Source organism: Manis javanica, chromosome 11 (genome assembly GCF_040802235.1).
Source record: "Manis javanica isolate MJ-LG chromosome 11, MJ_LKY, whole genome shotgun sequence".
Lineage (NCBI taxonomy): Eukaryota > Metazoa > Chordata > Mammalia > Pholidota > Manidae > Manis > Manis javanica.
Window position 1 is genome coordinate 17318376 of NC_133166.1, and position 25214 is coordinate 17343589.

Consider the following 25214-nt stretch of genomic DNA (forward strand, 5'->3'; position numbering starts at 1 on the left):
AACTTTCAAATATATATTACAGTATTCTTAACTGTAGTCACCATGCTGTACATTACATTCCCAGGACTTATTCGGCTTATAACCGGAAGTTTGTACCCTTTGACTGTCATCCATTTCCCCACCCGACCCTAACCACACCTCTGGCAACCACCAATCTACTGTCTATTTCTATAAATTTGTATTTTTAGATTCCACATGAGAGATTATACAGTATTTGTTTTCCTCTGTCAGACTCATTTCACTTAGCATAATGCTCTCAAGATTCATCCATGTTGGTGCAAATAGCAGCATTTCCTTCTTTTTAATGGCTGAATAATATTTTGTTGCATACATATGTAGAGATATACATGCAAACACATATATATGTGTGTACATGTATATATATATATATATATATATATATATATATATATATTGTCTTTATCCATTCATCCATCAGTAGACACATGGTTGTTTCCAAGTCTTAGCTGTTGTAAATAATGATATGATGAACATGGAGGTGCAGATATCTCTTTGAGATACTGATTTTAATTCCTTCAGGTATACATATATACCTAGAAGCAGAATCTGGATCATATGGTGGTTCTAGTTTAATTTTTTGAGCAACCTCCATACTCTTTTCCATAGTAACTGTGCTGTGCTATTTTGCATTCCCACCAAGAGTATACAGGGGTGCCCTTTTCTCCATATCCTTGCCAGCACTTATCTCTTATCTTTTTGATAATCCCATTTAATGGCTGTGAGGTGCTGTCTCATTGTGGTTTTAATTTGACTTTAGTTTCCCTGATGGTTAGTGATGCTGAGCACTTTTTCAGGTACCTTTTGGCCAATCAGTTTATTTGATTTTTTGCTCTTGAGTTATGGAGCTCCTTATTTATTTTGTATATTAACCCCTTATCAGATTTGTGGTTTGCAAATACTTTCTCCCACTCTGGCTTTTTCATTTTAATTATTTCTTTTGTGTGCAGAAGCTTTTTAGTTTAATGTAGTCCCACTTACTTATTTTTGCTTTTCTTGATTGTACTTTTGGTGTTATATCTAAAAATTCATTGTCAAGACAATATTAAGGAAGTTTTTGTCTGTGTCTTCTTTTAGGAGTTTTATGGTTTCAAGGTCTTATGTTTGAGACTTTAATTCACTCTTGAGTTGTTTACAATAAGTGGTATGAGGTAGAATTTCATTCTTTTGCATGTGAATATCCAGTTTTCCCAGCACCACTTATTAAAGAGATTATTTTTTTCCCTTTGAGTATTCTTGGCTCCCTTGTTAGATATTGGCTGATTATATATGTTCGGTTCTCTATCCTGTTCCATTAGTCTATGTGTCTGTATACCAGTGCCCTACTATTTTGATTATTATAGCTGTGTAATATAGCTTGAAGTCAGCAAGTATGATGCCTCCTACTTTGTTTCTCTTTCTCAGGATTGTTTGGCTATTTGGGACCTTCTGTGGTTCCACATGAGTTTTAGGATTATTTTTTCTATTTCTGTAAAAAATGCCATTGAAATCTCGATAGGGATTATACTGAATCTGTAGATGGTTTTGGGTGGCATGGACATTTTAACAATCCTAATTCTTCCAACCCATGAACCTGAGCTATCTTTCCATTTATTTATGAAAATTCTTAATTTTTGAATAAGAGATCCTGCATTTTCACTTAGCACCAGGCTCTGCAATTTATGTAGCCAGTTGTGTCTGGATTAGATGTCTTGTCCTAGGAATGCTGTGATTTTATCTTCCTTGAGGAAGGATTATGAACCCCCATTTTATTCTTAAATTCTTGAATATAATCTTTGTTTCCTGTGCAGAATTTCCTGTTTTCCCCAAATCTTTGTGATTTATAGGATTTTTTTTTATTTTTCCCTTTGTTTTATTCCTGATGAAGGAATAAAATGGTCATTGCAAAAAAAGAAGAATAAAAAAAGCTGGGGGAAAAAGTCCCCATAGGACACCCCACACACATACTCAAAGCTTTCATAAATGTGAGAAATAGGTCCAAGTAATAGGAAATAGATATGATTAGGGGGAAGAAGTAAACAGAAAGCAAGTTGCTTTTCACTGTTTCCTTATAGGATTAGAGGTATTTCTACCCAGAAAATATCCTTGAGATGTAGCAAAAATTATTCTGGATGGAAATGTCTTGTTTTAAAATCACATATTTAGAAATAGTTACTGTCTGAATCTTTACCTTTACTATATAGAATTTAAGTACAATTCTGACACAAATATATAGAACCATATTAGCTGAGCTTGCTTTCTATGATAGGAAGATTTGTTTGTTCATTCACTCATTCATTCAGCAAACCTTTATGGAGCATTTACTATGTGACAGTCTTTACTACTGATGAACAATAGTGTTGCAGTGCTTGGACATCATAGGACATCACAGTGGTGGGGAAACACATAGAACCAGTCACAGAAAATTGCTATAACAGAGGCATCAGCCAGGGATGGAGACACCAATCCATGTACCACCAGCTCAGTGAGGGAAGGAAGGGAAGGATTAAGGGGGTTGAAAATAATCGAGTCAGTATTTTTTAAGCAGCTTTGTCCATTTAAAGTTATATTCTCTTAAACCTTTAACTACTTTTTTTAAGGGGATTATCTTATTAGATGTCTATGGTTTTTACCAGAGCAGGAATATTGGTTGTCTGTGATAGAGTTTTAGGATTCTTTGTGAGATCTCTCTGACGGAGTAGATCATCTTTTCTTCCCTCTCACAGAAGACTCTGGTATGTATGTTAAATGATTCTTTTAATTCAGAGGCTCTCTTAAAAGTGGATTCTATCTATAAAACTCTAAGGTAAAGAATTAGAGCTTAATTACCAAGTCAGGGTTTTTTAAGATGAGAGTCAGGATTTTGGGGAGAGCAGGAAGGAAATTAACAGTTGACTACCTACTTTTACTTGTGTACCTTATTTCATTTCTTCACTTCTACCATCTGTGTTTCCATATTTTTTCAAATAAGGAAACTAAGTGCTTTTTCTTCCCTGTGTATCACTTCAGGGCTAAAGCTCTTGTCTTACACATCCCTGCCTTGGCTGGGTTCCAGTGGTCTCTCCAACTGTCACCTGCCCCTGAGACTCCCTTAATATGACACTGTCCTCCTTCTGCTGGGGCTTGTTGAGAGCAATCCAGTCACCCAGGTGTTATGTCAGCCCCTGCCTTATGTGAGGACCACCATGTGCTAATACCTAACCCTCAGTGGCCACAAAAAGAAATAATAGGAGCTATGTATTGAGCAGCTACTGTACGTAAAATAGGGACTCCACATAAATTCCCAGTAAAAATTCACAGTAATCCTTTGAGGTAGCAACAGTTTTGACCCAGGGTCACACAGCTAAAGGATGACAGAGTTAGGATTCTTCTCTAACGCAGGTCTGACTTTGCATTATCATAATGCTGTCTCTTTGTCCCCGACCATCTTGAATATGAACGTCTGCCAGAACCAAGCCCAGATATGTCTGCCCCTTGGACACTATGTGTTAAGCTGGAAGTATTCCCTGACCCCTTCTACCAGGGGTCCTACATCTGGCTCAGGTTTCCCTCCTCACCAACCCATTTGCTCAGTCTAAGAATTTAGTAACTTCTAAGGCTTTAGTCCAGTCATCAGGCTCTATTGGTGAGTCTGTAGAGGATGCCTGAGATCAAATCTCAACTCAGAGATTCTGTGAACAAGTCCCTTCATTGAAGTATCAGTTTCATGTTGTTGAATGGAGATAAAATTATCTTCCAGTAATTCTGCATCTCTGTACATTCATCAAGACAAACCTTAGGTCACTGAAAGCACCTCTAGCTTCGTATTTCCCAGAGGAGTATTCACCTGTTATTCCAGTAGTGATATCCCATGGAGCTGTGCCTGCTGTATCCCTGCTGGCCGCTTGGTCCCACAGATATTTCTCCCTGTGGGACGCCTTCTTTAAGCAGATATGCCCTTTTTCTTTCATTGTTTTCTGTCTTTCTTTCCTCTCCTCCCCTCCCTTCTCCTCCCCTTTGCTCTTTTCCTCCATTCCTTGTTTCCTTCTTTTGAGTTATGGTGGAATCCATGAAAAAAAAAACTTCTGTTTTTCACTTACAGCTGGAAGAGGTTCTATGGCAGATGGAGTCTTTTTTTCAATCCTTCTCATCACTCCCAGCTTTTTCTTTCTACTGCCATCCTCCAATTCCTCACATATTACAGCCAAAAATGCCTAGGATAAAACCTGTCTAGTAGGATCAGACAAGGAGTGAAATTGAGTCTGAATATCGACATAAGGGTAGAGGAAACAACCTCCTAATGGAAAACTCCTTCCAAAAAGAAACCAGAGATGCTGCTTGAAAAGGAAGAGCAACTCCAAGAATGAATATCGCCAACATTTCATACCACATGTGTGCAGTTTGTCTTTTTTGTTTGGGGTGGGGGCGGGGGGTGCTGTGTGCATGTCCCACCTTCCTCTGGGACTCAAAATAGCCTTCATTCCCCAGAGTAAAGGGGCAGAAAGCTGCCCTGAGAGGTGTTTACAAGCAGGCAGATCTAAGTCCTCACATTTGTGGCCCAGTCATGGGCAGCTGTCCCTGACCAGATGTGCCACACACAAAAAGAACCCACTCTCAGCCCACAGCTTTGATGCATTATTCATGGGCTCAGGAGTCACACACTTTTAGGAGAGGCCTCACCCCTTTGAATTCTCCAAGCTAAGGACTTGCTTTCCTGTTTGTCCCCTCCCTCTGTCATTTACTCAGTGGCCATTCCAGGGCCACACAAGCTGCTCTCACAGGGACTCTGAAAGGCAGGCTAGCTGCAAGTGAGTCCCAGCCCTGCTATTTATTTACTCTGTGATGTTGAATAAGTAACTATCTCTTTGAGGTTTTGGCACCTGTCGAGCAAAGATGGTGCTCCCTCACAGGGCTGTTGGGAGAAAGGTAGGAGAATGTCTGTGTGCACATGTGAGCACAGCAGCTTGTTTATTCTTTTCTGTGTAGTGGTTCTGGTGATGATGGTCTTTATATCTGTAGGTCAAGATGAATAGGATAAGATTTAAGTATCAGGTGATTTTAGAGAACTTTACAGTCTGCAGAACACTTATGTAGTCTTCTTTGATCAAGTATAAAGAAAAATAAGATAGGCAGGGCTGCTACATTATTCCTAAGACACAAATAATGAAGCTGAGGCTTAAAAGCACTAAGTGGCCGTGCCAGAAAGTAGTGTTGCCGGGTCTGAAATCCAAAGCTCTGCACTCCAGCCTAGGGCTGTGTGCTCTAACTCCTGGTTCATCCTAACCCCTTTGCACAGACCTGTTTACAATGGCTGCTTGTAAGTCACAAAATAACCAGCAAGTAGAAGAAGCAGGATGTTTATAAAGCACTGTCTGCTGACCATTCAGAAAGTAAAGTGCTGTCTGTGCTTAAATATTCATCTCCAAGAGCTAAATTATTAGCAAGATAGCATGATCCATCTTAAGGTAGCAAACAAACTACTGTGAACTAGAGCTAGAGCTCAGAGCCCCCTTTGTAACTCTTGAAGATTTTGAAATTAATCCAGGGCCTCCTCCATATCCTATTCTAGCGTTTCCCTTCTTGAACTAACTACCTGGCAGAAATTTCACCATAGTCACATGTCTGACTCTGTGGAATGAAGCCTTCCAGAGTTCCAACCAGCCGTTATTTCTTCCCCACCTTTTCTCTCCTAAAATTTTGGGTGAGGCTGCCCCCTGCCTTTAAATATTTTATAAATATTTAAACTTGTAGTCATCCATGAGTTTCCCAAGTAACTCAACAGCAGAATTACTTTAAGTCCTGGGTTTCATCCAGGATCAAATGATGCCCATAGGAATGCTCTGGGGGGAAATCTTCAGCCTCCAGTGGAGGAATGTTATCAGGGGTCTTCAAACAGCTCCTTCGTCTCTGCAGAATGATTGGTGCCTTAAAGGTCAGGACCCCTTATTCCAGCTGGATTTCTGGCACAGGGAGGGCTGCAGTGGGGCCAGGCGGTCCGTCCAGATGCTTTCTCCTTCCCCCTGACACGGTGAGTGGGAGAAGCTGGGAGTGGAGGAGGGTGGGGAGGAAAGAGGCCTTTCTTGGAGACTCACCCTTTTCTCTTCTCATCCCTTGTTCCCTCTGCTAACTTTTTTTTTTTTTCTTTAACTAAGCTCAGATCTCTCAACTCCTCTGGGGGAACCCTTGTTGGAAGCTTAGAGCAAATGTGGGAGGTAATAATGCAACTTCTCCTCAGACGGACGCAGGTCCCTTAAGGAGCAAAGAACAGAGTGGAGGCTGACCCGGGCCCCAGCCCAGAGGCGGAGGCTGCTGTCTGAATCACCCACCCTTATTTTCCACTGAGACAATGAGGAAAATAAACATCCAGATCAGTTTCCAGCCAGATCTGAAATCCTCATGCCTTTAAAAACAAAGTTATTCTAAATAACTCTGAAATATCAGGCCTTCCTCTTCAATCTTTTGTTTGTTTGTTGTTTTTGTCTACAGCTGGGTCTGGACACCGCAAGAACAGGCTTTGAGTTGGGACATGAACTCCATGGAATCCCCCCAGACACTGATGCACTGCCCTGGAGCAGACCCCACCCTTGACCTGCAGGGGAGTTTAGAGCTTCTGGAGGAGGAAGAGGCGACAGGGAGAAATCTGACCCTCTTTTCTTCATTCTGAGCCTTGATCCTTCTTCCTGCTTTCCCTTTTATACCAGACACTCACCACCCCAACCTGCCAGCATAGATTAGGTCTGGTGTTACCTGCCAAACCCACAGACTGTGAGAGAGCATCCCGTCCCAGCTCCCAACACCAGAAGCTTTGGGTAGCTTTCAAACGTCTCCTGAGATGCCCCCTTTTTTTGTTCTTTAAGTGCTTCTGATTATCTCCAGTGAAGAAGGGTAATAAATCACTGTTGAATTGGTCCCAGACCAATCCAAAACTTTAATTTTTGGCTAGAGGTAGAATTAGGAATTTGAAGTTAGTGATAAGGTCTCCTTGGACCTCTAAAGATCTTGATTGTGATTAAACATCCAGTTATGTATAGCTCTGCATGGGATTTGGAACTCTACAAAATCAGTAGGTATGGTCATCTCCCTCAAGGATCTGAATTGGGAGTCAGATAGTCCTGGTTTTTAATTTTAGCTTTGTTCCATTCAGAGTATAGGTCTGAGTTCCTTCAATAGTCCGCTAGGAGTGTGGGGACAAAACCAGTGCTTTTCAAACTTTGTTGGCATTGCTTGTTAACTAAACCTTACATGGGACAATATATGAAACAGGTGAGAGGGAGCTGCTTTGGCTACTGCAGGGGAGAGAGTCCGGGGCTGCAGGCCGGAGCTGGGCCCAGACGGCCTACCCCTCCTCTTCCACGGTGGCCTGGGCAAACTTGAGCACAGTGTGAAAATACTGGTTTGCAGCAGATATTTCAAAACGGAGGGACCTGCAGACCAGTGCTGAACTATGAAAATTTTCCTCTGTCTATGACATAAATGAAAAACGTGAGGAAAATGTACTCATTTTTCATAAAGCTAAATATAGTAAGATTTTAAAACTTCTTTATTCAGAGATTCTTTTTGTGTGGCCATACATGTTAAAGTGTTTGGGTGTGGATATGTGTGTGTGTTTCATATTTGACATAATGAAAAGTTAGTCCTGTGTGTGCACCATTGAATAACAAAAAGAGGCAGTGTTTTTATCTCATCCATAGAATGGAAAAGTCTGGGAAAGAGTGATTTTAGGGTTATGTTGGTGTCTGGATCACCTGATCTCCAGCCTCTGCTTCTGTACTCATGGCCAGAGGCCTTTGAACTCCAGGCCTGGGTGTTCAAGGGCAGGCCCATCCTGCACTCCAGCATGAAGTCAATGCTCAGGGATCCTTTGTCCCTTTTGCTCAATTCTGGCCCGAATCTTGTATGAGAGCTGGAGTCAGCCCTGGGATTTTGCCTACTTTTCCTGTTCTTGACTTATTTCTTTGCTAACCTGCACGTAGTCTCCAATTCCACCTAGGACTGGACCCTATCCTGCTTTTATTTAGCCTCTCTCAAAGACCACAGAGTCTAACCCAAGCCCTTGAGCCAGTGGCTGGAGCCCCACTGCCCGGGGGCAGACATCTAGGCTGCCGGTGGTCTGCCTGCCCTTCTGAGGAAAAGCTGCTTCTGCTTTCCCTAAGCGTGCTTCCTCCTCCCTGCAGGCTCCACTGTCCACATTTCTAGGTGATGCCCAGTTGCTGTTTCTGTGTTCACTCGTCCAGCACCCTGAACACCTGCTTTCACCAGGTCCTATGCTGGGACAGATGCCAGAGGAGAACACGGGGCGTGGGCCCTCTCTCGGTGGGCTGTGAGCCTCATCGGGCTCTCTGGTGTATGTTCTGTCCTCCACAAAGCTCTGGAACTCTGCCTGCCCCCCACCCCCCACCGGCTAGTTCTAGGTCCCAGGCTCCTCAGTTTTCCATGATTTAGTTTAGCTGCTTTTAGCTGAACCATGTCTAGATATGTGCCAAGATATGTCTAGCAGAGACAAAATTTGAGATTAACCTCAAGTGCCAACAGAAAAAAACATTTTTTTTTAAATTTCTGAATTCAACTTTAATATTATGCCCCCATCTGGCCAGTGATAGAAACTGAAGTTTTAATCAAGTTAAAATTGTTCAATACAGGATTTTCTCAGTTAATTCAGGTTTCTCTCTTCTTTTTTCTGATAAATGGAATTGTATATACCAGATATTTCTTTTGTTCTGAGTTTTATCAAGGTGTAATTTTAAAAACCGTATACATTTAAACTGCACTTCATGATGATTTGATGTATGCATACACTGGGAAATGATCACCACAATCAGGTTGATTAACACATCCATCATCTCAAAATTCTCCATGGACTGCCATTCAGGTACCCAGAGGCTTAGGGCACAAAGTCTGGGAATGGCAGAGATGTGTGGGAGACTGAAGGGTGAGAACCTTACTCTCTCATCCTTCTACCACCACATTAGTAGAGGCCCAGAGTAACTGCCCAATGAATATTCACATGAGTGATTTAGTCACAGTTTGGGTTATAACTTTGTAAATAGTTATACAAAATTGCAGTTATAAAAATCCCAACTCATTTCCAAATATTGTTTTGAGAAATTCACTGTTGAGGAGGGTAGAAAGAGAAGCCTCCGCAGTATTCTAACTTCACAGGACAAAGGGTTTAAAATTCTGTATATGGAAACAATGATATAAAGTACAATGAAAAACAGGAAAAACAAAGGGAAACTCAAAATGGATGATGTATTAACTAGGCTGAAAAGACAGGGTATGCCAATAACCTCAACTTTATTTCACATATCTGTCATTTGTTTATCGTTTGCTTTTATTCCCCACCTCGTCACCCCTTTTGTGGGTGAGGTCAGTGAACAAAATTCTTCATGGCTGGTAAATCATATTAGCCAAAATATTCAGCCAGTACAGAAGGGAATAGATTTCATAGAAGGAGAAAATTTTAGAAGATGAGATATTAAAGGGCCCTTAGAGAGTGTTTAGTTCCAAACTCCTCTAATGGCAGAGTACCCAGAGGTCAGTAGAGGGGAACTAATTTGCTCATGGCCATACAGCTTCCTGACAAGGCAAGAATTAAACCCGGGTGTCTTGACTTCCAGCTACTGTTCACGTGATGTTGGTGATGACACCGTCTTGCATTTTTATAAGGCCATTTGATTTATAAAGTGCTTTTATGTATATCCTGGCTTAGAAGGCCAGTTTAGTACAAAGACCATAGTTCTTAGAATCACATGAATACACGAACCCACAAAACTGACACATTCAGTCTTAGCATGGTCTTGGGTTAAGTTAACTTACTTTTCTGAGCTCCAATTTCTGTATCAGCAAAACAGAAACAAGCCATTCTTCATAAGATTATTATGAAGATTAAATAAGAGTACACATTAAGTAAATGCCTATTGCCTAATAAATTGTCACTGCCTCCTCTGTGATCTTCACAACAGCCCTTTGAGTATGTATAACATGCTATTCTTATCTCTTTCAAACTGAAACAACCTACAATAATCCTATCTCTATTTTGCGTAGACTCAAACACTGTGAGGTAGGGTTCTAAGCATTTCGATCTTGACTCATATAATCCTATAAGGTAGATATCTAGTCTTATTCCCATTTTACAGATGAGGAAACTGAGGCACAGAGAGATTCAATAACTTTCCCTGGTTCATACAACTAGTAAGTAAAGGAGCTGGGATTCAAACCCAAAGAGTCTGGCTCTTCAGTCCATGCTGTGAACTATTAAATCATACCCTGAAATTCTAGATGTAGTTCCTTGCCACAGGCGATCACGGCACCTGCACAGGGTCTGCAGCACAAACACAAACACCTGGGAAGCACTCATGCCCGCCTCTGCTCTGCTGGGATGACCTCCTTTGGCTTTGCCAGCATAGCTGCTCTGTCTGCATTCCTTTAAAAGGGCATCACACAGAGTTCTTGCTGCTTTTAATTTTAACCTAAGCCAGCTTTTTCTCCATTAATCTAAACCATAACTTCAGTTTTCTCTGAATCTAGGACAGATGTTTCATGCCTACTAGACTCTGTATAATTACAAACAGAGCTAGGAAGCCAGCTGTGGGGCTCGGCCATTGGTGGATGTAGTTTCCACTCAGATTCATCAGAGCTGTGGCCCTCTGGGCAAAGGCACCAGAGGTATATTTCCCAGATGATTTGTGATCTGTGTGGGAAAGCCTGTAGACGGAGGAACCAGAGGCCTGCGTTCTGATTCTGGATCTGTGGTTTGCTTGCAGTGTGAACCTGGACCAACCATGTGTTCATCATTCACTGTTTTAGACACTGGGAAGGTTAGCTCATGTCCTCTGAGAAGTAGCTGTCAAGATGAGTTTAGACATGCAAGAGATTTATTGGCGATACACCTATGAGGGATAGTGGGTGGGAGATGGAGAAGGGGGATGCAGGTCTGAGCCCTGTGATGGCGAGAAAGAAGGGAGGAGGACTAGACTGCAGTGCAGTTTTAAGACAGTTTCAGCCAGGTCAGTGGCAACTCTCAAGCCAAGGTCTCCCATTAAAGGAGTCCCTTTGTGTCATAGGAACAGGCCTGTATTAATACTCCTGCCATTCCGTGTCAGTGGACGAGACAGCCCATAGGGAGTTGAGTGATGCAGAGGCCCAGCAGCTGGGGTGGTCAATCATGCTGCCTGCATCAGATCTAAGAGGCATATTTTCATGGCCACCACACTGAGGCATCAATGGATGAACAGACCACGTGAGCTTCAGACTCTTACAGGAGCTTATAGTCAAGTGGGAAGAGAGCCAAAACAAAATGACAAAACAATGAGATGAGGAGTAACTAGAAAGCCAGCTCTTCAGATGATCAGGAAAGGCGTCTCTGGGCCCTGGTTCTTTATTAGTCATATTAAAATAGTTTTCCTTTATTAATTCCACTGGATATTTTTGTAGCACTTGTAATTTATAAGTATATGCTTCTCATCTACCCTCACATACAACTGCATAATAGAATTAGCCCTCAACTTGGTGTGACAAAAACTTGGATTTCTCCCTCATTTGGGCATTTCCTAGGAGCTCTGTGACATTTCATAAGTCATTTTATTTCTCTGAGTCTTAGTCTCATCATATGTTAAATGGATCGCTGCCCTGCCAACTTTTCAGGGCTGTTGTAAATGTCAGAGTTGTTGAGAGCAGCCTACAATTAGAAAACAAATTTTTTAAATTTCTTTTACAATAGCATCAAAAAATAAAATACTTAGGAATCAATTTAACAACAACGAAAAAACATGCAAGATCTCTATACAGAAAATAACAACACTTCGCTAGGAGAAATTAAAAGTGAACCAGTAAATGGAAAGAGACATCATGTTGTGAAGTAGAACATTCAATATTGTTACTCTGTCAGTTCCCCCAAATTGATCTATAGATTCAGCCCTATCTCTGTCATAATCCCAGCATGCTTTTTTGTATAAATTATACCAACACAATTGGAAAATACTATATATAAATATGAAAAAGCTATTGTTTTATCAAAGAATATGTCAATAATAATTCGGACCCTTTTTGGTCATTAATGTTGGGCTTTTAAGAGAATTTCAGGAAGCCATGTTAGATAATTAGATAAAAAATCTTTTCATTTTCCCCAGAAGTAGAAAAGTACACTCAGAGCATATAATGTTTATTCTTCCAATTAAATGTAAACAAGAGACTGAGACCCTTGCCCAGGTCTGCTCCTCAGTCATTTGTAAGAAAATCACATAGTCTCTCTGGACCTTAGATTTCTTAACAGTAAAATAAAACATTGAACTCAATGATCACTTGCTCAATTCCAGTCCTGTGTGTCTGTGGTTTGGAAGAAAAAATGATTAAGGATCAAAAAGAACAATTTGGTGGTTTTTACAGCCTTTCAGTACAAGTTTATTATGTTATTCTCTTGAACCTTTCGGTTATTCTCTTGAACTGACTTGGCAGCTAGCATTTGTTTGTGCCCAAGATGTGTTAAATGAAAATAAATATGATTTCTTAATATTAATGGCTTCCCCAAACTGGTTGTTCTGGTGATTTCTCCTCTTAATTATTTCAAAGCTTAAGTCTGGGATTCAGTGTTCTTGGTTTCAGCTCTGTCTCCTTGGTGATGAACTTAAATTAGATGATACTATTTTGAAAGAAGACATGATTATACAAACCAGAATGAGAACTCCTAGTCCAGAGGCTGGCAGACTTTCTCTATAAAGGGCCAGATGGTAAATATTTTAGGCTTTACCACCTGTATGTTCTCTGTCACAAATACTTAACTTTGCATATAAGCAGCTATAAACAATATATAAATGAATACCTAGCCATCTTCCAAAAAAACAGGCAGTGGGCCAGATTAGGTCTGTGAACACAGAGTTTAAGATCTTCTCCCGCACCAGGTTACCTCCCAGGATAGAGTGCTGAGGGAGATCTTCCCTCTGTGGAGCACTGATGTCCAGGGACCGTGGCATTTCTTTACCCCCCAGGATAAACCTACAGGTAGCTATTCACAAGTTCTACAAATAAAGACTTATTCAGATACCATCCCTAGGTTCCTTGGCCAGTAAGCCTAGATTCTGATTTCAAACTCCATGTTCCTTTCCCATACCGCCGTGTTGTCCTGTTACCAAACTTCTGCTTCAGATACTGCGGCAGAGCTCGGAGCAAGCTGATTTCTTAGAGTCCCAGCCTCACAGTCCAGACCAGAGCCATTTCAGGTATTCCCATGTTCATTGCCACTGCTAATGATTCTTACAAAGCTCCTGCCACTGCAGTGTCTGACGCTAGTAGTCTCTTAGTGAGTCACTGAAAGAAAAGAGGCAGGGGAACCTTACCTGTTAGCTAACTTAAAAATGCAGTGCTCTATTTCTGTGGAAATGTCACAAGAGTCAAATGCATCATTGACATTTAAGCCTACAGTGCCCACCGGGTGGATTTATTGCTATGGGAATCCTAACACGTTCCCAAAGTTCCTTGGGAGAAGGGAGATGTGCTACCCTGAATAAATTTGCTCTTTCCAACTGCAGTATAAGCTCACAGAGCAAGGACAGGATCCACTGTTGTTGACAGGCCCACAGCTCCCAGCATAGTGCCCACCATCAGTGCTCATGACCGCATGAGAATGACAAGATTCCAAGTATGAATTAACTGAGCAGGCCGCCAGCCAACCCAAGCCCCACTCAAAGGAGCAGCAGGGAGGTCACAACCAAGGTGTGTGGCACGTAAGGTGAGAACAAAGCTTGTAACCTGATCTCTCTCAAATGAGCAGGACAGTGCATGACTAAATAATAGATTGGCTGTCTGAAACCAGAAACACAAGCAACCCAGAAAACCTTACTAAGTGGTAGTATTATCACTATTATCACAGGATCTGTCAACTAAAGAACAGTTTACGGATCCTGAAGCTGTTCAGTCATGCTTCTGATCCAAGGAGGAAAGAGTGTGACAAAACTTACTGCCATGTTGTGTTTATTGAACTCTTTCTTGTTCTAGTCTGGACATTGGCTAGGCACAGAGCATTGCGCTAAACAAGTCAGAGCAAAAGAGATGACCTAGATTCTGACTTCTAACAGTTCACAGTCTAGTATTGTTATGACAGATTTGTGAATTCCCAACAACAGTAACAAAGATATGATGTTCGAAAAGGTTTAGAGGAAGACATGATTAATTCAAACCAGAGACCTTATGGAAAGCATGGCATTTGCTCTGGGCCTTCATAAGCCATCTTGCAAATGAGGTGCCTCAGGGCAAAGTAGGTTATCTATGGCTATCTGCCCAAAGACTAGGATGCGCACGGAGCTACAGCCACTCTCTTTCCCCTGTGCCCTTCACAGAATCGATTTGTGCTAAAATACACTGAGAGATCATATGCAGCAGAGTCAGGCTGTTCTGACTTGGCTCTCAGAACTCTGAGATGGCGTTCTTGCTCAGATCCTTACTTGGAAGAGGGGTGGGGAAGCATAGTCCCTGAAAGGTCTTGCAGGGTCTCATGTTACAGACTGTCTCTGCCTCCCCTTTTTTCTTCAGCTGTGCTTTATAGTTTTTATAAACACTAGGAGACATATTTTTGAAGTTGGGGAATTATTTATACTAGTCTTTAGTAGTTTGATCCAGCAAATGTTTACTTACCATGCAAATGTGAGTAACGTTAAAAATTCATAACAAAACAGTCCCAGCCAGTGTCCTGATGATCAGATCTCCTGACTTGATTACCACTCCTTACACACACATATTATAGAGAATACATCTTCATTCACACTGATAGATCTTTCTCTGGGTAGGATCCCTAGACTAGGAGATCTGAATTCTAACTCCAGGGTTCACATCTGATCCACAGTTTGGCCCTGGACAAGCAGGTTCACCTTTCTAGGCCACCATTTCTCCAACTATAATTTGGAGATTTGTGAAGGGGTGGAGAGGGATGGGTGATAAAGGAGCAATTAGATTCTGGGACTGCCGCCAATCGCCATGTTATGTGAGTTATTGTGTAGAGTTAAGCTATTTTGTGTTTGGCCTTAAATTTAGGAATAACTCCTCTCATTATGATGTGTGCCAAAGAATTTTGAGGATTATTATTCTGTAAATAATTTTAGGCTTCTGACTATGAGTGAAAATGACCTGGAGCTGCTGATCCAATCTTGCCCTCAGCACCCACCAGTGTGTTTTTGTTTTTAGAATTCTCCACCCATCTGATCCTTGATTTTTTTTCAATTAGCTTTCTATAGGGACCACTCACCCCAGTTACTAGAATCCTATGCCATTCTGTTTTCAGATTTCTTTCCTGAGTCATCTTCTCCTCATTAGAACCTTAGAATGTTACCACCCTTCACTTCTGAGGATAGACAATGGAATGAATATCAAACCAACAACCATTTATTGTATATTTAATAATTACTGTTCACCCATATATCATCTCATCAAATCCTCAGAAGATCCCTGTAAGATGGGTGTTCTCTTTGGCATTTGACAGTATGGGGAATGAGGTACAGAGAGATTAAAAGGTAGCCCAAGGCCCTGCAGTAAAACAGTTTCAGAGCCTGGACTCCAGTGCCTCTGGACCCATATCGGGCTCCTTCTGCCACACACTGGTCCTTCGGCATTGGCCACAGGCTGACAATACAGAGGGCCAGTGAGAACATGGGTGGTTTCAGTGCCTCCCACAAAGCTAATACTGGTCACCTCATAGGGATCTTGTGGGAGCTCTCTTCTCTACACAGGTGAAAAGAACTGGCTTTGAAAATAGTGAAATTTGTCTCTATGGACTTTGCCACTTTCTGGCCATATGACCCCAGAGCTCATTATTGACTTCTCTGAGCTTCAGTTTCTTCATTCTGTCTACCTTATGGGGTAGAATAGAGACATAAAGTAGGTGCTTAATAAATGGTGGCTTTGGTAATTATAGTGAGTACTGTCTTTTGGTTCCATTTGTTCCACATTTGCAGCTGTACCAGGTATAGCTTTGACAGCTGCTTCCCAAGCATCCAGTATAGCTTGGAAAGCAACTTCATGCCTCTTGGCCAATTGAAAGATCTCAACCAGTTCCATGTGTTCTCCAGGAATGGGAGCAATAAGAATGGCTGGGCACTATGCTGTCCTTTACATAATGATCTGCAATCCTCGAAGCAGACCTCCAAAGCATATATTCTCCCTGTTGAATAAGTGAGGATCAAGGAAGTTAATGTAGCCTGTCCAAGGCCACAGAGCTATAAGTTAGCACAGCCAGCCTTGGAATCCAGCCCAGGCCTCCAGGATGTTCTTTGGTCTAAGTTCTGAGACCCACTGAGGCTTGGGGTGGGGATTTTGCGTGGTGGGGGGAAGGATAAAGATAAAAAGGGCATGAGATAAGGGAACCAGTCATCATTTGGCCAGTCATCTTTTCCAGAAACTCCCGCCAACCGCCTCTTTCCTGCTTCTGTTATCACTAGCCAGCTGATGGCTGGGCTGGGCTGGGCTGGGCTCCTCTACTGAAATCCTTCAGAGCTTTCCTGTTCTAGAATTTTGCAAGAAGGTGGGAGGAGTGTTTGTAGGCTGGGCAGGTTCCCAAGGGTGATTGTGGAAAGGAAGGGGAATGATTTGGTAGGGCCCTAAAAAGAAGCCAGGAAGAAGAGGAAAAAATAAAACCTTGTTTAAAAGAAAACAAATTGACTCAGACATTTTCTGGCATTATCTGTAGTCTAGACTTGGAGATGGAAGCCCAGGCCAGAGTCTGGAAATGTCCATTTTCTTCTTGCTCTATAATTGACCTTCCCAATAACCCAAGCAGGACACATCATTATAACAGCCTTACAGCCACATCCTCAAAACAGCCAAGCCACACATTGTTTAACATTTTCCTTTATCTTCACCATTCTTTCCTTCCTTTAAAGAGGTACCTAGGCAATAAAAACAAATCCTATGAACATTTTATGCGAGTATGTGGACTTGTTTTCGCATCCTTATCTTATTTACCTTTTACAGCAGTCAAGTGGGACAGATAGGCCAGGCATTATCCTTCCAGTTTGACAGATGTGAAACAGCTCAGAGAGAGACCTGGCCATGCTCTCATAACTGGTCAGTGGCAGAGCTGGAACTGGATCCATGGTCTCCACTCCTGGCAAGGTGCAATTTCAGCCTGCTTGGGTCTTTTGGTCTCACACCATGACTTGTTTCAGTTTTGCTTTGCTGAAACTCCCACTGTCTTAGTATGATTATGGGGTGAAGCCCTGAATAGTGGGGCTGGAGGAGGCGTAAGGGACTGAAGGTGAGAAGGAGAATGTCTCTTACTCAATATACTTGACTGAGGACTTGGTATTCACTGAGTGTTCAGTTTTCTCTTCAGAGAGAAAATAAACTAAAGGTCAGGTGTATTTAATTAGACTATTACTGATCTCTTGAATATACTTAACACTGCATACCTTGCAAAGGGCTTATGGATGTATGTGTGTTTGTTTTACTAATTCACGCAGCATATATCTCCCATTTAAAGCATACAGGTCATTGCCTTTTAGTATACTCACAGGGTTGTACAACCATCATCATGGTCTAATTTCAGAACATTTTTATCACCCGGAAAAGAAACCCTCATACCCATTACAGTCACTTCCCATTCCCCATCCTCACTCCAGCCTTAGGCAGCCACTAGCCTACTTTGTCTCTACATTCTCAACATTTCATACAAGTGGATTCTAGTTCCTTTTCACTTAGCATAATGCTTTCAATGTTCATACATGTAACCTGTATTCGTACTTTTTTCCTTTTCCTGCTGAGTAATATTCCATTGTACAGATATGCCACATTTTGTTTATTTATTGATAAGTTTATAGGTGTTTGAATTGTTTACACTTCTGGCTATTATGAATGAAGCTATGAACATTTACATACAAGTGTCTGTGTGGATATATGTTTTCATTTCTCCTCAGTATGTATACCTATGAGTGGAATTGCTGTGTCATATGGGAACTCTATGTTTTTAACTGTGTGAGGAACTGTCAAACTGTGTGCATGTTTGTAAGCTTGAGATATATTTCCCATATCTTAAAATTCACCCATTTAAAGTATACGGTTCACTAAGACAGGCACAGTCGCAGGGCGGCCATCAGGTGAGAAATTAGGGATCAACAGAGGTGAGGCTTAGAACCTCACCCCCCCTGTTTTGAGAGAAATCTTCTGCATCCGTGGATGTTTTGCTGCCCTTGTCTAGCTTGGATTAATACTTAGTCTATAGGCACACACCTGATCATCTACATTTGCCCTCTTACAGCACTAAACTATGTTTTTTACCTTTATCTTGCATCTACCTACCACTTCAGTATTTTATTTTAAAAAAAAAAATAATAATAATAATAATAAGGGAGAAATGTGGGATTCACATATAAATCAAGTATAAAAATCAAACGAATATTCATATTTGACCTGATTGTTTATAGTTCATAATGCGTGATCAAAACCGAAAGTTTCTGTGGTGACTGCCCTTGCACTGTTCACCATGTAAGAACTTATTCACTGTGTAAGAATTTGTTCACCATGTAAGAACTTGTTCGTTATGCTTCAGAGTATTGGAGACTGTTGAGAATTAGGCTTGGGGTTGATTAATGATTGTGCATTGAGTCCCCTATACAGAATTTTATTGTTGTTAACAACCATTTGATCAATAAATATGAGAGATGCCCTCTCAAAAAAATAAATAAATAAAATAAAGTATATGGTTCAGTGGTGTTACTATATTCACAGAGTTGTGCAACCATCACCTCTCTCTAATTTTGGAACATCTTTATCACCCCATAAAGAACCACCATACTCATTAGCTGTCAATTCCCACTCCCCTTCCCGCATCAACCCTCCCCCCTCAGGTGACCACTAGTCTACTTTCTATCTTTATGGATTTGCTCTTCTAGACATTTCAAATAAGTAAAATCATACAATCTGTAGTCTTTTATCATTGGCTTCTTTCACTTAACATAGTTGTTTGAAGATGCTTCCGTGTTGTAGCATGCTTTAGTATTTCATTCATTTCTGTGGCTGAATAACATGTATGGATATATGGCATTTTGTTTATCCTGTCTTTGTCATCATGTAATGTTCTCCCTACGTGTATGTCTCTGTGTTTTCTTACAAGGACACCAGTCATTGCATTAGGGCTCACCCAAATCCAATATGACCTCATTTTAACTAATTACATCTGCAAAATACCCTATTTTCAAATAAGGTAACATTCTGAGGTTCCAGTAGACATGAGTTGATGGGGAAGATGGGGTGGTGTATTACTCAACCTAGTATAGGCACCAAGGAATTAGCACATAAATTCAGGTAGGAATCTTTTAGAGCTGGAAGCAGAAGTGAGATTTTGGCAAAGCTTAGGGCCAAACCAACTTTGAAAGAACTTTTCTGGGGTCACAGACCCTCCTGCAGTTGACTGGCTTCATAGACATGGCTTTATGCTGGTAGAATAGAATTCCAAGTGTCTATGGGCTGAACTCATCCTAACCCCTACTTCAGCTTTCTAAAAACCTTGAAAACCTCTCTGATTTTGCAACAAAAAAATCATATTTGGATTTTTGTGCTAGAAAAAATTCTCTTATTCATTCAACAAATACGTACTGAATACCCACTATGTGCTGGGACTGTTCTAAGCACCAGGAATACAGGTGACCAGGACACATTGAGTACTTACCACATGGAGTTTTCGCAACCCTTTGTGTATTTCATTATAACTACCCTCTGTCAATTTGTAAATAAGGAAACAGCCTCAGAGAGGTGAGAGGATTTCTCTAGCTCTGCAGGTAAACAGATGGGGTCACAGATTTGATGCACAGCCTGAGCTGTAAGCAGAGGGCCCCAGAGGTGAGGATAGGTCACTCTTTTACAGACCAAGCATTCAGCATAGGGCATATGAAGGATGTGTTGGGTAACAAGGGAAGACAAATGACTTCTCTTGTTAGCTTGAGGAACTTGAACTTTCTTCTGAAGGCAATGAGGAGTTAATGAAGGTTGATATGCTCTGCACTTTGTTTAATCAACACATATTTATAGTTTTATCACACACTGGGCTTGATGCTATGGATAAAACTATTACAAAAGAGACAGTATCTCTACCTCACTGAGTTTACAGCCTGATGTATGCAGTGATGAGAGAAAGGTTGGTATTTTCCTGAAATGCTGTTTGAAACACAAGGAAGTATTGGTGAGAAACAAGGTTGAAGAAATAAACAGGAAAATGGCTTTGAAAAGAGAGAGCTTTGTAAATCATCCTGAGGATAACAGGCATCCCCTGGAGAATTTTAACAAGGGCATTGACATAATGACATGATGTGATGCTTGAAAAGCAGGGAAGAGTCGTAGATAACGCCTATGTGTGTGGCTTGGAGAACTGACTGGACAATGCGGATGATGTATTTCACTGAGATAGAGGATACAGGGGGAAGATGAGGACCTCTGTTTGGATTGTTGAGCTTGATCTACCTGTGGGACATGTGAATGGAGATGCCCAGTGGGCAGAGGGATGTTATAGATTGGAGCCCAGGAGCGAAAACTGAGCTGGGCATTAAGATTTGAGAATTGTCATCACATAGATGGTAACCGATGGTGTGAGATAGAGAAGATTGCCCCATGAGAGTATCCTGAGTGAGATTGGAGCCATAGTAGGGTTCTGGAGCAGAACTCTGAAAAATGCCCCCAAAGGAAGAGGAGTCCAGAACACCATGGAGAAGATAAAAGCACACCAAAGGCTCTCTGCCTGCACCTTCCCTGTGTGTTCTCAGGCAGCAGCTTGTGTTCATCCCTGGCACTGTGGCTACTCCGTCCGCCAGCACAAACTCTCTCTCCTCTGCCCTTAGGGAGTTGCAAATCTAATGTAGTGATGAAGCCATTATTTCTGTTAAGGAATTCGTTTTGGAGGTCAATACAGCTGTCAGTGGAACAGTTTTTACCCAGAGGCCCACAGCTCTTTCTGTTGTACACAGGCAGAAGTTGTCCTGCCGAGCATCAGAAAAACTGGAGGGGAATTAATGAGCTGGTGATCCTGCTAGGGCCATGAGAAGGGCACTAAACTAGGTCACATATCAGGGATCAGAAACAGAACTATGTCCCCTTGGGATGATTTGCATAACCCTGGAAGGCCACCATCACCACGACTAAAACATCACCCCCGACTAGCTGCCGCATCGCCAGAAATTACATCTTTAAACCTTCATCTCTTTTGAACAAGAAGTTTCACTGTTGGAAATGGGTATATGCTGAATGAATGTTTTTGCTTATTCTGCAAACACAGACTAAGAACATTCTGTGTACCTGGCCTTTATCACGTAAATCCTCGGACTGTAAAGGTAATTACATCAGTCTCTGTTCTTAGAAACCCATGGGTTAGGCAAGGAAGCAGAGTGACCGGGGATATAATGAAGCGTGGGCTGAGTGCTGTTGGCTCCCAGAAGAGTGACCGAGTCCAGGGTGGTTTCAGAAGCATGTGATATCCATATAGGTCACCTTAAAGTCTGCATGTGAGTGCCAGCAGAGTACAAGCGAAGGCCAGGCAGAAGGAACAGCATAAGCCAAAGCAAATTACATTAAAAGGGGCTGGTGTGTTCAGCAACTAACGAAGCTTCCATATGCCTTGGATAGGGGAGGAGAAAAGCAGGAAATAGGTCAGACTGTGAAAGGCCTTGTATATTATGCTAAGGAATTTGGGCCAGTTTAGACAGCCAGCCAAATGAATAATGCCCTTGGCTTGGGGTGTAGCCCTATGAACTATTATCTGTCTCTAATACCTTGCTTCCTTTCTAACACAACAGACAAGAGTTTAAGATAAGAGTCAAGAGAGAAAAGGCCAAGCGAGTGTGGAGGGTACAGGAGTTGGAAAATGGGGAACACCGTTGCCCCCAGAGGACCTGGAGGGGCAGGCAGGAGGAGCTGGGGCCGGTCTCAAGGGACTAAATACATCTGTGCCTTTATCATTAATTCAGCGTTATCATTAATCGCAGTCCTGGCTTCAATTAATGAGTCTTAGGAAGCAAAGCTTCACTTAACAAAGCAGCCTTAGTTTTGATGGTAGTAACGACAGCAGGAACCCCCAGGAGCAGGCAGGCAGTGGCAGTCCGCGCCCCAGACGCTGACCCTGCCTGAGGGCTAGTCGCCCTCCTGGAATTGAGAGGAGGCGGCCTTCAGGTGACCGCAGGGGCAGCGACGGGGCGTGGAGCATGTCCCTGTCCACCGAGGTGGCCTCCTCCGCCGGAGGGCCGCGGGGGCGGGCATGTGCGAGAAGAGGGCGCTGCGGCAGAGCCTCACCTGGGCCCTGACGGTCCTGCCTCCTCCAGCCGCCCGCCCTGGGATCCGGACACCATTCTTTCCTCCTTTATTCACAGAGCTCTTTCTCCTTCTCACAGACTCCCTGAGAAACATTTCCTCAGCCAGTCACGGGCCCCGCTCCTCTCCGGCTGAGCTCAGCAGCTCCAACCAGCACCTCCTCCGAGACCGGAAATCCTCAGCCCCGTCGCACTCCAGCCAGCCCGCCTTGTTCACATTCGAAGCCCCAGTGTCAGACCGCGTGCAGCCCGCCTTGTCCACCAGCGCGCCGCAGGAGTACCTCTATTTGCACCAGTGCATAAGCCGGAGAGCAGAGAATGCAAGGTAGGAGGCCGCCGAGCGCCACCGCTCACTGGGCCACCACTTCTCCGTCCTGTTTTTAATATTAAAGACAAGGGAGCAAAACATAAAACAAGCATACTTATACAAAACAAAGGATTTTTTTTTTTTTTTGCTTCGGTACCCTTTGCATTTTATCGGTATCAACTATGTTGCTACAGATTCCAGAGGAGCCTCCCATTTTCAAAAATCATGCTATAAAATTTTTTGTGGAAAAAAAAGACTTTAAGGGTTAGAGTTTCAGAATTGAAAAAAAAAACAAAGTCAATTGACTGGATGGCCTTAAGAGTAAGGCCCATAGAACCTTAACATTATTGAATAAATCCATATTTCACTTTTGCTCTAGAGCTGAACTGTTCCTTATGGTAGCCACTATCCACATGGGGCTATTTAAATTTGAATTAATTAAAATGAAGAAAAATTTAAAATTAAGTTCCTCACTTGCACTAGCCACATTTCAAGTGCTCGATAGCTACGCACAACTAGTGGGTACCTACTCTACAGCACAGATGTGAAACATTTCATCATCTCAGAAAGTCCTGGGAGCCAGGAACCCCTGCTCTAGTATGGTGGCCTTTGTTTTTCTAACACTACCAGCTCTCTTAAAACTGCAGGGCTGGTACATATTTTTTATTACCTTACATTCCCATTGTTAGGGTAAAAGCAAAAGCACAGAGCTGATATGATTTGCCAGAACTAGTTCCCAATTGCTACCATGGCCAGCACATTACAACCAGTTCCCTAATTATATGATTTAGAATTATCTAATTTGTGTCATGAAAATTAAAGCAGTTGGAGAACTGGCTGTATTACTGTATCACGTCACAGAATATTTTCAAGCATAATCTCGCTTAAACCAGTCAAACACAGTATAGATAAGTCATTTACCTCCATTTCATAGATGAAGAAAATGAGACTCACAACTAACAAATGACAGAGGTAGGACCAGAACCAGGTCTTCTTGTTTTTGGTCCTGTACTCTTTTCTCTATTCTATGATGGTTTTCTGAGTCATTTTCCTTCACACAACAGAGGCCCCCAACACTTAGTCTTCAGGTTGCTTCAAATACCCCTTTTCTTGAAGCAGCATGATTCATTTGTTTGCAAACTTGCACTAGTTCAAACTCCAATTTCTGCTTGAGGAACTGAGTTCTAAAAGAAGAATGAATTAGCCAAAATCACTGAGCTAGTTAGTGGCAGAACTATAAATAGCACCTGATTCTCCTCACTCACAGACCAAAGAATAATGAAAAGCATATTACAGGCTTCAAAGTCTGTCAGATATGGGTTCAAATTCAGAAGCCACCATTTTCTTTGTGTTCTTGGACCATTTACTTAACCTCCTTCCCCTTCAATTTCCTTATCTGAAGAATGAAAATAACTAATTTAAAGGATTTATTAATGAGCATGAAATGATTAAACCTACATAAATCTACATAAAGTACCCAGTAGTAGAACTTCAGTACATGTTACCAGTTGTTTACCTCGCGCCCCATCTCCATCTATACGTATAATTGCCTGAGAATAGAGAAGGTGGGGTCTTAAAATCATAGTTCCAGTGGAAGACAATGTACTCTATATTAGTGCCTCACACTTTAATGTGCATATGAAATACCTGAAGGCCTTGTTGAAAGTTCTGATTCAATAAGCCTGAGATGGATCCTGAGATGCCGCCTTTCTGGTAAAATCCGGATGATGCCAGCGTAGCCTGTGTGCAGATCACACTTTAAGTAGAAGGACTTAAATAATAATAACAACTACCACACCTCCACTCCCATGATACTGCTAAAGCAACAGAAAACAAATAGAAATGTCTCTGCTTGAATTAGCAGTTAGGGCCCACTCTCTGTACCCCCCCACACCTGCCTCATCTGTTAATCTTCCTAGCTAGAATTCATTTCTTCTCTTGATTCCCATAGCAGTTTTTGATTATCCTCTCAGAATATTTGGAACTTTCTGCCTCATATTATGAATTTTTATATTAATATAATGCTGCACTTTAAAGACAGTATCCAGGCACATAGTAGGTACATAAAAAATATTTGAACAAATCTGGTTGTGGAGAGATAACATAATAGAGGAAATAGAACTTATCTACAACTGGGGAAACAGCTGTAGTGCAGGGCCTTGACCAAGCTGTGCTTTTGCTCAGCGTCTTTGTTTTCACTTGTGTGGGTGTGGAAGCAGGAGGGTGATGAGCAGGGTCTCAGGGAGATTTTTGGAGAAAACTTCAGTGTTTGCAGAATTCCAAAGGGGATGAGGGTGGGAAGGAGGCTTTCTTCAGTCCAGAAAACCCATATAGGTTTTGGTAGTAGTGGAATAGCCTGCTTGATACTAAACATATTGTACCAATTGTAAACTCTGAACAAAACATAAAAAATCAACTTTTGAAGGCACAGAGCAGCAATCAAAAACAGGCAGAAAAAGGAAGATGTTTGACTCTTAAAAGAAGGTACCCACACTGGGTGAGATTCAATTTACATGGCTTTTTCTGTGAAGGAAATGCCTATAACATATCATCCAAAATGTTGAATATACAATGAGAAATGGCTAAACACATGAAGAAACTGTAAAAGTTGACCCATCGTGGAGAGAACTCAGTTCATAGAAACAAAACAAAATAAACCCAGA

General features: G+C 41.8%; 1 protein-coding gene and 1 long non-coding RNA gene across 2 annotated transcripts in view; both read left to right on the top strand.

Moving 5' to 3' along the window:
* GAB2 (GRB2 associated binding protein 2) overlaps positions 1-25214 on the top strand; it is a 180052-nt gene that overhangs the window by 135758 nt on the left and 19080 nt on the right. Inside the window, exon 3 of the mRNA XM_073215963.1 lies at positions 22326-22569. Coding sequence (XP_073072064.1) covers positions 22326-22569 — 244 coding nt within the window. The remainder of the gene's footprint in view (positions 1-22325; positions 22570-25214) is intronic.
* Positions 446-7515, top strand: LOC140844363 (uncharacterized). The gene is made up of 2 exons (XR_012122537.1): positions 446-6004; positions 6463-7515. It is a non-coding gene; the product is annotated as an uncharacterized lncRNA (long non-coding RNA).